Source organism: Chiloscyllium plagiosum, chromosome 29, assembly GCF_004010195.1.
Source record: "Chiloscyllium plagiosum isolate BGI_BamShark_2017 chromosome 29, ASM401019v2, whole genome shotgun sequence".
Lineage (NCBI taxonomy): Eukaryota > Metazoa > Chordata > Chondrichthyes > Orectolobiformes > Hemiscylliidae > Chiloscyllium > Chiloscyllium plagiosum.
In genome coordinates this window covers 47,954,290-47,968,257 of record NC_057738.1, presented here as the reverse complement: position 1 = coordinate 47,968,257, position 13,968 = coordinate 47,954,290, and the positions used below count along the sequence as shown (strand labels likewise).

At 41.5% G+C, this 13,968-nt stretch overlaps 1 protein-coding gene across 2 annotated transcripts in view; it reads right to left on the bottom strand.

Moving 5' to 3' along the window:
- The window catches only part of LOC122564566 (importin subunit alpha-7), an 86,993-nt gene that overhangs the window by 17,630 nt on the left and 55,395 nt on the right, over positions 1-13,968 (bottom strand). For both annotated transcript variants that reach the window (XM_043719656.1, XM_043719655.1), the window contains 6 exons: positions 12,283-12,371; positions 11,697-11,796; positions 11,327-11,490; positions 9,219-9,297; positions 8,804-8,929; positions 2,453-2,580 (listed from right to left, as the gene is read on the bottom strand). In XM_043719656.1, the coding sequence (XP_043575591.1) occupies positions 2,453-2,580; positions 8,804-8,929; positions 9,219-9,297; positions 11,327-11,490; positions 11,697-11,796; positions 12,283-12,371 (686 nt within the window). The remainder of the gene's footprint in view (positions 1-2,452; positions 2,581-8,803; positions 8,930-9,218; positions 9,298-11,326; positions 11,491-11,696; positions 11,797-12,282; positions 12,372-13,968) is intronic.

Sequence of the window (13,968 nt, the reverse complement as noted above, 5' to 3'; positions counted from 1 at the left end):
GTAAAATGTTTAAAACCTGGGGCATGAATTTAAGCTGATGGGGGCAAGTTCAGAAGGACACATTGGGACGGGGGTGGGGGGGGGGGATTTTTTAAAAATAAAACACAGAGCATGAGGAGTGTAGAACACACTGCCAGGGGTCAAGGTGGTGGCAGATATATTAGGGCTGTTTAAGAGACTTTTAGATAAGCACATGAATATGCAAGAAATGAAGGGATATAGACAAGGGCAGGCTAAAGGCATTAGTTTAACTTGGTGTAATGTTTTGATACAATTTCATGGGCCAAAGGACCCATTCTTGTGCTGTACAGTTCTATGTTCTAAGGGAGAAAGGGATAAACCAGGAAATTACAGGCCAGTTAGTCTAACTTTGGTGATGGGGAAACTATTGGAAGCAATTCTGTGGGACAGAATTAATCTGCATTTGGAGAGGCAGTGATTAATCCAAAGACAGTCAGAATCATTTTGTTAAGGGGAGGTCATGTCTGACCAACTAGATTGAATTTTGCTGTTGATGCAGTGCTTGGAGTTCAGCAAGGCTTTTGATAAAGTCACACATGGGAGACTGATAGTAAAGATAAGAACCCAAGGGATCCAAGGAAATTTGGCAAATTTGGTCCACATTTGGCTGAGTGGCAGGAAGCAGAAGGTGATGGTGAGAGGTCAGTGGAAGTCTGCATTCAGTGGGGTTCCACAGAGATCAGTATCATGGCTCTTGCTATTTGTAGTTTATATAAATGATTTAGACTTGAATGCAGGAAGATAAATGAGTAAGTTTATGATACACAAATTGGTGGTGTAGTAAATAGTGAGGAGGATTGCCTTAGACTACAAGAGGGCATAGATGGGCTGGTCAGATGAGCTAATAAGTGGCAAATGGAATTCAATCCTGATATAAATGAGGTGATGCGCTTGGGTGGGACAAACAAAGCAAGTGAATGTATGAAGAATGGTAGGGTCCTTGGGAGGGTCACAGCAACCCTGGTGTGCATGTACACTAGACTCATAATGTAACAGAACAGGTGGATAAAGTAGTTAAAAAGGCAAATAGAACACTTGCTTTATTAGTTGAAGCATAGAGTTTAAGAACAGGGGGTTTATGCCGGAAGTGTATAAAGCATTGGTTAGACCACAGCAAGTAGATAGTGTGCAATTCTGGAGTCCATATTTTTCAAGGGATGTAATAGCACTGGAGAAGGTGCACACGAGATTTAACAGGATGCTGCTTGGGCTGAAGAGGTTCAATTATAAAGGGACATTGGGCAGACTGGGGTTGTTTTCCTCAGAGCAGAGAAGATTGACAGGGGATATGATTGAGATGCATAAAATTATAAGGGTATAGATAAGGTTGACAGGAAGAAACATTTCCCCTTGAATGAATGGGGTGAATGACCAGGGAACATAGTTTTAAGTTAATGGGCAAAAGTTTTGAGGAGTTGTGAGGAAAATACTTTTTCACTCACAGGGTGGTGGGAACCTGGAACTCTCTGTTTGTAAGGGTGATAGAGGAAGAATACTTCAACATTTAAGAAGTATTTAGATGTGTACTTGCAATGCCAAGGCATACAAGGCGACGGGTCAAACTCTGAAAAAATGGGAGTTGAATAGGTGGTTGTTTCTGATGTGATGGACTGATCTTTGTCTGTGCTGGACTCTTGGGCACTATGCAAGTACAGCACATAATCAAGAAAGTTAATAGGATGCTATCCTTTATTACAATATCTACACTTCACCTAAACATTGGTGAGATCATGTCTTGAGTAATATGTGCAGTTTTAGTCTCTTATTTAAGGAAGCAAGTAAATGCATTGGGAATAATGCAGAGAACCTTTACTAGATTGACCTGGAATGTGTGGGTTATCTTAGGAGGATATTTAGGACAAGTTGGGCTTGATTCCACTAGAATACAGAAGAGTAAGAGGTAAACTGACTGAGGTGTATAAGGTCCTAATTAACCTTGACAAGTTGGGTATGGAAAAGGCATTTCTTCTTGTGGGTCAGTCCAGGACTAGGGGGCATAGTTTTAAAATTAGGCGTTGCCTTTTCAGGTCAGAGGTTAGGAGAAATCTTTTCTCAGAAGGCTGTGCAACTTTGGAACTCTGTGCCTCAGAAGATGATAGAACCAGGATCACTGAGTATCTTTAAGACAGGGATGGATAGATTGCTAGGCAGAGAAAATCAAAAGTTATTGATAGGAATGGGGAATTCAAAACACAAACAGATCAGCCATGATTTTATTTAATGGTGAACGATCTACTTCTGCTTTTATTTTGTATGTTCAAAACAACATTGCAAAAAGGAGAAAGCTTAGATCCCTTGAATGGGAAATGAACATTAAAAACTACAAAATTTAAGTAGTAAAAACATGAAAAATACTTGACAATTTATTTTTAAAAAATTGAACAGAAACAGTGAATAAAAGGCACACAAATGAAGTGTTTATTTTACTCACTTAATTTGTTCTGGTGTTCCTCCAGAAGTTGCATTTGTGATACCCCATGCTGCCTCTTTTCTTGTCCGAAATTCTGCTTTCTGAAGAAGGTCAATTAGCACTGGAAAGATGTTTGCATCTATTACAGCCTTGAAAATAAAATGTTTCAAAGAAGTGAACAAAAAGACATGTTTTTACATAGCATTTTCATGATCACAGGCTATCCCAAAGTACTTTACAGCAGTAGACGTTATTTTGAAGTGTACGTGCTAGTCCAAAGTCAGAAGTATGGCAGCCAATTTACACAAAACAAGATTCCAGAAACAGCAACTGACCAGATAATCTGCTCTGTGATATTGGGAGAGATACAAAATGAAAATCTGGAATTAAAAGTCAAATGATCACCATGAAACCACTGTTAATTGTCATAAAAAACAATCTGATTCATTATTATCATTTAGGGAAGGAAACTGCTATCCTTACCTAGTTTGGCCTATATGTGACTCCCAACCCACAGCAATGTGGTTTGACTCTTAACTGCCCTCTGAAATGGCCTAGCAAGCATTCAGTTGTATCAACTGCTAGAAAGGAGAAAATTGTGGGTCTCCCTAGAGTAAATGGACTGCAGTGGTTCAAGAACGCAGCTCATTACCAACTTTCAATAGCAGCTATGGAAGGGCAATAAATGCTGCCTTTGCCAGTGATCATGATTTGGAGATGTCGGTGTTGGACTGGGGTGTACAAAGTTAAAAATCATACAACACCAGGTTATAGTCCAACAGGTTAAATTGGAAGCACACCAGCTTTCGGAGCATCGCTCCTTCATCAGGTGGTTGTGGAGGATACAATTGTAAGAGACAGAATTTATAGCAAAAGTTTACAGTGTGATGTAACTGAAATTATACATTGAAAAATACCTTGATTGTCTGTTGAGTCTTTCATCTGTTCGAATACCATGATAGTTTCACTTCTTTCATGTGTAAATCACAAAACATTTTTTTTTAAAAGTTGCATTCTCATGTTAACTGTAACAATCGGTGTTAGCTAGACAATATGTTGAAGGTGTTAGGCCCCTGTGTTCTCTGTCTGTGTCATGATGTTTAGATTGATTCTAATCTAAAAAGTGAGATAACAGAGTTTTACATGAATTCATGCAGTTTTTGAGCAAAGTACAATGTAACTCTGCAAGTACAAATTCACCCCACAAATGTATATGTATATGTGTGCATGTGAGTCTTTGTGTCTTCCATTTAAATCTGTTGGACTATAACCTGGTGTTGCGTGATTTTCAATTTTGCCAGTGATGGTCACATCTGTGAATGAAATTTATGTAATTAGCCAGGATATTGGAAATATACTTCAAAATAAAACAAAAAACTGTGGATGCTGGAAATTGAAAGAAAGTACAGAAACTGCTGGAGAAACTCAGCAGGTCTGGCAGCATCTCTGAAAGGAAAGCAGAATTAACATTGTGATCCTTCTTTTGAATGGACAGTAGCTAGGAAAAGGCAGCAGATATACTGAAGACGTGGGGTGGGTGCAGGGTAAAAGGACTGAGCCGATAAATGGAGATGGAGAGAACATCAGTTAGGCTAAGAGATGTTTGATAGTATGCCAGGGAGAAAGAAAAGCTGGTGATGGGGATCATAAGTTGTTGAAAATTGAAAGTGAGCTGTGGCGAAAGTGAGGACTGCAGATGCTGGAGATCAGAATCAAGATTAGAGTGGTGCTGGAAAAGCACAGCAGGTCAGGTAGCATCCGAGGAACAGGAGAAAACTAAGCCCTTCATCAGGAATGAGGCTGGGAGCCTCCGGGGTGGAGAGATAAATGGGAGGGGGAGTCGGGTTGCGGAGAAGGTAGTTAAGAGTGCAATAGGTGGGTGGAGGTGGGGGTGAAAGTGATAGGTCGGAGAGGAGGTGGGAGCGGATAAGTGGGAAGGAAGATTGGCAGATGGGACAGGCCATAAGGACGGTGCTGAGCTGGCAGTTTGGAACTGGGGTAAGGTGGGGGGAAGGGATATGAGGAAAATGGTGAAGTCCACATTGATGCCCTGGATTGAAGTGTTCTTCCTCCAGGCGTCGGGTGGTGAGGGAGTGGGGGTGGAGGCGGCCCAGGACCTGCATGTCCTTGGCAGAGTGGGAGGGGGAGTTGAAATGTTGGGCCATGGGGCGATAGGGTTGATTGGTGCGTGTGTCTCGGAGATGTTACCTAAAGTGCTCTGCGAGAAGACGTCCAGTCTCCTCAATGTAAAGGAGACCGCATCAGGAGCAACGGATACAATAAATGACATTTGTGAATGTGTAGGTGAAACTTTGGTGGCTGTGGAAGGCTCCTTTGGGGCCCTGGATGGAGGTGAGAGAGGGGGGTGTGGGCACAGGTTTTGCAATTCCTGCGGTGGCGGGGGAGGGTGCCAGGACGGGAGGGTGAGTTGTTGGGGAGGGGCTTGGACCTGACCAGGTAGTCACGGAGGGAACGGTGTTTGAGGAAAGCGGAAAGGGGTGGGGAGGGAAATATATCCCTGGTGGTGGGGTCCGTTTGGAGGTGGCAGAAATGTCGGTCGATAATGCGGTTTATGTGGAGGTTGTTGGGGTGGAAGATGAGGACCAGGGGGTTCTGTCCTTGTTGTGTTTGGAGGGGTGGAGTTTGAGGGCGGAGGTGTGGGATGTGAATGAGATGGGTTGGAGGGCATCTTCAACTAGGTGGGAAGGGAAATTATGGTCTTTAAAGAAGTAGGCCATCTGGTGTACTCTGTGGTGGAACTAGTCCTCCTGGGAGTACGGTGGAGGCGGAGGAATTGGGAACATGGGATAGCATTTTTGCAGGAGGTAGGATGGGAAGAGGAGTAATCCAGGTAGCTGTGGGAGTCGGTAGGTTTGTAAAAAAAATGTCACTGTTGAGTCAGTCGTCATTGATGGAGATGGAGAGGTCCAGCAAGGGGAGGGAGGTGTCAGAGGTGGTCCAGGTGAATTTAAGGTCAGGGTGGAACGTGTTGGAGTTGATGAACTGCTCAATCTCCTCGCGGGAGCACAAGGTGGCGCCAATGCAGTCATCAATGTAGCGGAGGAAGAGGTGAGCAGTGGTACCGATGTAACTATGGAAGATGGATTGTTCTACGTAGCCAACAAAGAGACAGGCATAGCTGAGGTACATGCGGGTGCCCATGGCTACCCCTTTCGTCTGGAGGAAGTGGGAGGATTCGAAGGAGAAGTTGTTAAGGGTGAGGACCAGTTCAGCCAAACGAATGAGTGTGTCAGTGGAAGGGTACTGGTGGGGATATTGGGAGGGGAAGAAACGGAGGGCTTGGAGGCCCTGGTCATGGCGGATGGAAGTGTAGAGGGATTGGATGGCCATGGTGAAGATGAGATGTTGAGGGCCGGAGAAACTGAAGTCTTGGAGGAGGTGGAGGGTGTGGATGGTGTCTCGAATGTATGTGGAGAGTTCCTGGACTGGGGGGGGATAGGACAGTATCGAGATAGGTGGAGATGAGTTCAGTGGGGCAGGAGCAGGCTGAGATAATGGGTCAGCTGGGATGGGCAGGCTTGTGGATCTTGGGAAAGAGGTAGAATCGGGCAGGGAAGGGTCCCCGAACTATGAGGTTAGAAGCTGTGTGTGGGTGATCTCCTGAGGTGATGAGGTTGCTCATGGTCTGGGATATGATGGTTTGATGATGGGGTGGTGAGGTCATGGCTGAGGGGGCAGTCGGTGGAGGTGTCTTTGAGTTTGGTGCCTGGCTTCAGCAGTGTAGACGTTGGTGCGCCACACTTGGTAGTGTGGATGAGTGTGGATGAGCAGAGGGATCTTGGTGTCCATGTACACAGATCTCTGAAAGTTGCCACCCAGGTAAATCGTGCGGTGAGGAAGGCATATGGCGTACTGGCTTTTATTGGTAGAGGAATTGAGTTCCGGAGTCCTGAGGTCATGATGCAGTTGTATAAGACCCTGGTGCGGCCGCATCTGGAATATTGTGTGCAGTTTTGGTCGACATACTATAGGAAGGATGTGGAGGCATTGGAACGGGTGCAGAGGAGGTTTACCAGGATGTTGCCTGGTATGGAAGGAAAATCGTATGAGGAAAGACTGAGGCACTTGGGGCTGTTTTCACTAGAGAAAAGAAGGTTTAGGGGTGACTTGATTGAGGTGTACAAGATGATTAGGGGGTTAGATAGGGTCGACAGTATGAACCTTTTCCCGCGTATTGAGTCGGGTATTACAAGGGGGCATAGCTTTAAATTAAGGGGGGGTAGATATAGGACTGATGTTAGGGGTAGGTTCTTCACTCAGCGAGTCGTTAGTTCATGGAATGCCCTGCCAGTGACAGTGGTGGACTCTCCCTCTTTATGGGCATTTAAGAGGGCATTGGTTAGGTATATGGAGGATAGTGGGTTAGTGTAGTTTAGGTGGGCTTGGATCGGCGCAACATCGAGGGCCCAAGGGCCTGTACTGCGCTGTATTCTTCTATGTTCTATGTTCTATGTTCTACTACCACTGCACCCCTTTTATCCGCTGGTTTGATGGTGAGGTTGGAATTGGAGCGGAGAGAGTGGAGGGCTGCGCGTTGTGAGGATGAGAGGTTGGAGCGGGGGAGGGCAGTAGACAGGTTGAGGCAGTTAATGTCTTGGCAGCATTTGGAAATGAAGAGATCGAGGGTGGGTAATAGGCCAGCACAGGATGTCCAGGTGAATAAAGTGTGTTGGAGGTGAGTGAAGAGCTCCTTGGAAGGTGGGCGGGAGTCGTGATTAAAAAAGTAAGCTCGGAGGTGGAGGTGGTGGAAGAAGTGTTTGACGTCATGACGCATATTGAATTCGTTGATGTGTGGAGGGAGGGGGATGAAGCTAAGGCCTTTGCTGAGGACTCATCATTCGTCCTCAGTGAGGGGGAGGTCTGGGGGGGGAAAAAGTGAAAATCCCAGCAGGACTGGGATCTAGGACCTGATATAGGTGTGAAGCTGGGAGTGGGGGCGGAGCATGTAACTGGAGTGAGCTGCATCATGATAGGACCTGGAGTGTGGAAGCAGATAAAAATAACATAGGTGGTAGTGGTGTTCAGGCTCTATAACTATTGAACTCAATGTGGAGCCCTAAGAATTGCGAGCTCCAAGCAGAAAACAAGATGCTGCTCTTCCAGTTTGTGCTGAGCCTCGTTAGAGCATTGCTGCAGGCCCGAGACAGAAATATTGGCCAGGGAACACAGAATAGAATCATAAATCCCTACAGTGTAGAAGCAGGCCATTTGGCTCATCAAGTCCTCTGAAGAGCATCCCACCCAGACCCACCCCCTATTCTATCCTTGTAACCGTGCAATTCCCATGGCTAATTCACCTCACCTGCACATTCATGGACATTATGGCTAATTTAGTATGGTAAATCCATCTAACTTACACATCTTTGGATTGTGGGAGGAAACCGGAGCACCTGGAGGAAACTTATGCAGACAGGAGAGAATACGCAAACACCACACAATTGCCTGAGGGTGGAACTGAACCTAGGTCCCTGGCGCTGTGAGGCAGCAGCGCTAACCACTGAGCCACTAAGCCGGATGAGTGTTGAAATGGCAAGCAGTTGTAAGCTCTGGGGCATCTTTGCTGACAATGGACACAACCTCCCTATTCTTCTTCCAAAGTGAGAGATGGTAACATTTATGTCCACCTGAGGGGCAGACAGGGCCTCAGCAGAATGCCTCATCAAAAAGATGAGACTTCTGGCATTGCAACACATTCTCAGCACTGAAGGTGAATGCCAGCTTTGATTCTTGTGCTCACAGTGCTAGAGTGGGATCTGAATCTACAAAATGACAACTTGTAGATTCAGGTCTACCTTTGATCCAGAGCTGACACTATCACAATACTATCTGGTAATTTTGAAAAAGTGTTCTTTAAAGTCCCTATATCAACAATGCCATCTCTGGACAAGACAAACAGGAACTTAATTAGAACACTGTAACATGGTAGAAACCTAAAAATTCAGAAGTAAGTAGGTATTAAATGCAATGTTTTTTCTGAATGGCTCTACTTAGCAATTCCACAATATTACACACATGGAACCTTTTCAGCTTCTGTGAAATGTAGACTACATGATGTTCTTTACTAGCATATTACTGAGAAATGCACTGAAGTAGGAAAGTTTGTAATAGGATTTTGGAAACATCTGATTTTTTTGTTTGAAACAAACTGCACCCTCATCAGAATTTAAAATTCACTGACAGTAAGTGTGCGCTAAATGTTTTTGATCAATCAAAATGTTCCTGCCACTTGGCAAAGCGCTGCATGGCAGCTTCAAGTAATATGCAACATTTAAATTAACTACTTCAAACAGATGTTGAACACAGTCTTTAATTATATATTTTAATTCCAAGTGGAAACTAGTTTTACTATACCTGAATCTGTGCTCTATTTCCAGCTGTAATGTTTGAAATAGTCCAACAGGCCTCCTTCCTTATGGATTCTTTAGGACTACTTAATAAATGTAGAAGACATGGCAAGGCTGAACAATTTAATATGACCTGGATAAAAGACAAAAATTAAGATTTTAAACAATATTTTGCAATAAAGTTCAGTGAATTTGAAGTAAATTATTTTGTTTTAAAATAATTAACTTAAAATAATTGAAGGGGGGAAAGGTTCTGCAATCTAAAGCTTCGGTAGAACAACTTCATTACAACATGTTTGCTTCCTCAGCGTTTCATTCACATTAGGTAAACTGAAAAATGCCAATTAATTTAAACTAAAGCCAACAGAGAAAATAACTGATTTACTACTGACTCCAGATCCACAACTCATTGCTGCACTTACCTGCGTCTGGACATCATCACCTGTAACTATGTTACCCACAGCTCTTAATGCTGGTGATGCAACTTTATAATCATTATGCCTATGAAGAAATCGACAAAACAACTGATCAGAAATTATACCTCCAACATATCACCTTTAATAGTTATTTTACATAAAATTGTTCTCTGTGATTTAACACGCTTTGTTCAGAAATACTCCTTAGAATAATTGTTTAAAAAATGTCCACAGTAATGGGAGTTCAGCACAGCAGTTTAGTGTTCCAACACCAAGCTACAGGTCAATTCAAAAGTGGGAAAATTGCCAAGTTCTGTATCACTAAGGAAGATGTTGAGGAGAAGGAAGGTGCTTCATCAGAAACCATCCTTGATCTATACCTCATCAAAACTGGCAGCAATAAAGCAAACCATCTCTTGACCACCTATGCATAGAGAGGACACGACACTTATAGATTAAATACAGAAAAATAGACAATATACCTCTACAAATCAACATGTTAGAAATAGAATCTGTTTTGCAACTATACATTGATGAAAATGGTCAGGAAAACAGTTACGTACAGTGACAATGATGTTTTTTTTCCTTGTAAACTTCTAATTTAGTCTAATAATTGACATTCAAATTCAAACCTTTGGCTAGCCTATTGTTGTCACAAATGGTGGCAAATTGAAGCCATCAATTTCTAGTTAAAAATCACACAACACCAGGTTATAGTCCAACAGGCTCATTTGGAAGCACTAGCTTTCAGAGCACTGCTCCTTCACAACCACCTGATAAAAGCTAGTGCTTCCAAATGAACCTGTTGGCCTTTAGCCTGGTGTTGTGTGATTTTTAATTATCTGGACTGAAGTTAACATTTTATCAAAAGACATCAAAAATAAAGCAACTGAATCAGGCTTCAAGAAATCACATCTGTATTGCTTGGTTTAATATACAATTGTATGGTTATTTCATATATTAGCAGAATGAAAGATTCACCTAACAGTTAGTCAGCTTGAAACAATGGAGCCAGACTCCGGAATACACACTGAACTATATTTCAACAGTTGTTTTTCAACAGTAAAACTTCGTGAGTGCTGTCGGGATAGTGTAGTTTATTACCATCAAGGATAAAGCAGATCATTTGATTGGGACTACATCTACAAATATGCACTCCCTCCACTACCAACACTCAGCAGGAACAGAATGTATCACCTATAAGAAGCACTGCAGAAATTCTTTAAGGGTCCTTGCATAACATTTTCAAAGATATGACTATTTCCATTTAGAAGCACAAGAGCATTAGATATATGGGAACACCACCACCTTCAAATTGCTTGCCAAACTACTCACCATCCTGACTTGGAAATATATTGTTGCTCCTTCAGTATCACTGGATCAAAATCCTGGAGCTCCCTTCCTAACAGCATTGTGCATATACCTACACCAAATTGACTGCAGCAGTTCAAGATGGCAGCTTATCACATTCTGCAGGGAACTAGGGATGGACAATAAATGATTGCCCAGCCAGCAATACCTAAATCTCTTGAATGGAATTTTTTAAAAAGAGAGAAAAAAATTTGATTTGGTAAGGGCAAGGAAATGTTCTCTTCCCTGTTGCTCATCATCTCAAAAGATGGTGCCTGTTGAAAAAACAAATTGGGAAACAACTGTACACTGAAAACTCATGGATGTCTACAAACTACACCCACTGCTGAGGATACCAATCAATGATTAAACTAATGTGCTCTGAGGTTAAAATAAACTAACACCACAAAGACTCCAAGGATTTTCAGATTGCGTAGACTTTGTTATATTTTTATTATTTTTCTTGGAGCTAGTAGATAATGAAATTCCTCTTTCTTTCACGCAAGAAAATCTTTGTAACTGTCTTGTTCATTTTCATCTTGTTAACTACATTTTTAACTAAATCTTGAAGTGTGATAGCTACATGCTTAAAAAAAAACAAAAAGGAGATAAAAGCAGGAGCCAAATCATCTCATCTCACCTGGTCAAAAACCTCAAACTTTCAAAAATGCTTATAAAGGGTTGAATCAACCTCTCGGTATATCTCTCAAATCCAAAACAAATAAGAAACAAAGATGACCACCTCCATATCAAAATATACTTACATTAAGAGTTCCACTAATCGCCTACAAACCCCAGAGTCAATAACAGCCTGAATTTTTTCATTGGGTCCATCTGACAGGTAAGATAATGCCCAGCAAGCATCAGCAAGCAAGTCAGGATCACTGCTGAACAGTAGCCTGGACAACACAGGTAAACAGGGGGATACCTGTAAATAAGAAAAGGTAGAGATCCGCAAATTAAAGATGAACATCTAAACTTATTGATTTCAACCTATCCACCTCATAGCATAGCATTTTTGTACAGAAAAATCAATATGTGAAAAACAGAAACATTACAACTAATTGAGGCTAAAGATCACAGTGATATATACTTAACACAAGTGTAACAGACAACATAACAGAAGACAGTTACCTTCTCAAAATCAGGAGGCGGATTTTTGCCTCTACATAAGTTGGACAGTGCCCATACAGCATTTCTTGTCATTGTGAGCCTATTAGGCTTTGTTAATAACCTACAGGAAAAGCACAAATCTAAAACAAAATACCAGATGAATGCTTGAATCCAATTCAATATATAATCAGATAACAAGTAAATAGTGTGCTCTAGACCAAGTCATACGTATAGTTCTAACTCAAACAACTTTTCCAATTTAACAATGCATATGCTTAAAAAATTATAACAGCTGTTTATCCATTAATATTAATAGTTTAACATACAATAGCATTTGAGGGAGGGGACAATTAAGAATATATGTTAAGTATTTGTATCTAACCATAATTTGTCAAAGTACAACTGATATTGATCCATAATCATTATTCTACATGCCAGAGTTATTGTGCACCCAAACTACTAAAATGGCAATATTTATTTCAGTGGAATAGATTCCATAAAAAGATTTATCAGCCTAAGCAAATCCAAACCTTTCTTCTCCTCTTTCAATGCTCATGATGTACACTTTAATACAATTATGAATATCTCTGAAAATTCACAGACTTACTGTAACAATGGTGGAAGAATCGCACAGTGGAGGACAAAATCCCTGCATACTGCACTATCACCTGCAATGTTTCCCAAAGCCCATACAGCCTAGAAAAAACATTTTAAACTTTAAAGCACAGACACTTATTTCAAATTAACTCACATCCAATAAAATTGTAGCAACTAAACCATTATTGACTTATTCTTTCCAACAAAAGATACAGAGGCTAAAGAGAATGCCGAAATCAGTTTATTCCTTCAGCACAAGATCACAATTTTAGGAAATACATTGTCTTGCTTAAGAAAGAGTACTGTTAGACTTTTATAGAATGGCAACAGAGATGAATGATTTCAATTAGGTAAAAAGACTAGAGAAGCAAGTGATGTTATCCTTCAGGCAGAGGCTAAGAAAAATTTAAAACAAAATTTTCAATCAATCTTTTTCAAAAACAGCTGTTATAATAGTAATTATAAGGTGTAGTTGATGTACCACAAATAATTTTCAGCAGAAGAGGCACAAGTCAAGTGAGACAAATCCTCCTTTTTAAGGATTTTGTGCTCAGAAGCCAGTAACTGCGAGTTTCAGAGCACACTCAGCTCTGAGAATTTCTATGTGGCAATATATGTTTCTACCCAGCAACAGAGGACAGGTTTATTGCAGGTTTATTGTGTAGGTCATGCAGGACAATTCAACAATTACTGCAGTCAACTTGGTCAGTAAAGGAAGGCAGGGAAGACTGCAAAAGCAGCTGAACTAGTAGGGGGGTCAGTGAGGAATCAAAAGCAGCAGGATAGCTTTGCGCCGTTCGGATTGAGGGTAGTCTTACCACTTAGTAAGCATTTAAGTGCTGGAATCAGGACTCAGGAAGTAGGAGGATTGTTCTATTTAGAGAATGCCCAAGAGGCTTGAAAGAAGTTGGTAAGCATTAATACTTCAGTGCACATAAGAAAAAGGTGAGGGCTAAAAATCCTGCATGAATATTTGGCTGATGCAACTGAACAAGATTGAAATGAGGAGAAAGAAAAAAGGACAGGACTGGTTTGATTTGGGTAGCTATCAGTGAAGACCCAAGTTAAGCTTGTAGTAAGACTGCAGCTTCAGAATCCAGGGGACTGTAGACCTAAGACAGGGAGTTGATGGACCAGAATGAAAGCAGTTAACGAAACATACATTATGGACTGATTTTTGAGGGGGAGCTTAAAAACCAGGTTGGAAAACATGAAGAATTGTAATACCTTGTGAAATTTAACGAGATTTGATGACTCATTATGTCATTAATGTGGGAGGAGGGATGTGGAGATTGTTGAGAAATCTTAAAGATCTGTGTTACATGCACACTATAGGGTGACTGATCATGGTCAATTACCTATAATTACCACATGCTAACTCTGTGTCAGAAATAAGTTCTAAATATGTTATAGATTTTTACTGTCCTAACATTGTAATGTAAAAGTTTGTTGTTGTTTGCTCAAAGTTATGGAATCTGGTAGATTTAATCTCTTAAAAATCAAAGTTACTGAGTCCTGGCCAGACCATAAAATAATTTTGATGATCTGGTGGGTGTAGTGGACAGCTAAGAGGGTTACCTCAGATTACCAACAGGATCTGGACCAGATGGGCCAATGGGCTGAGAAGTGGCAGATGGAATTTAATTCAGATAAATGCGAGGTGCTGCATTTTGGGAAAGTAAATCTTAGCAAGACT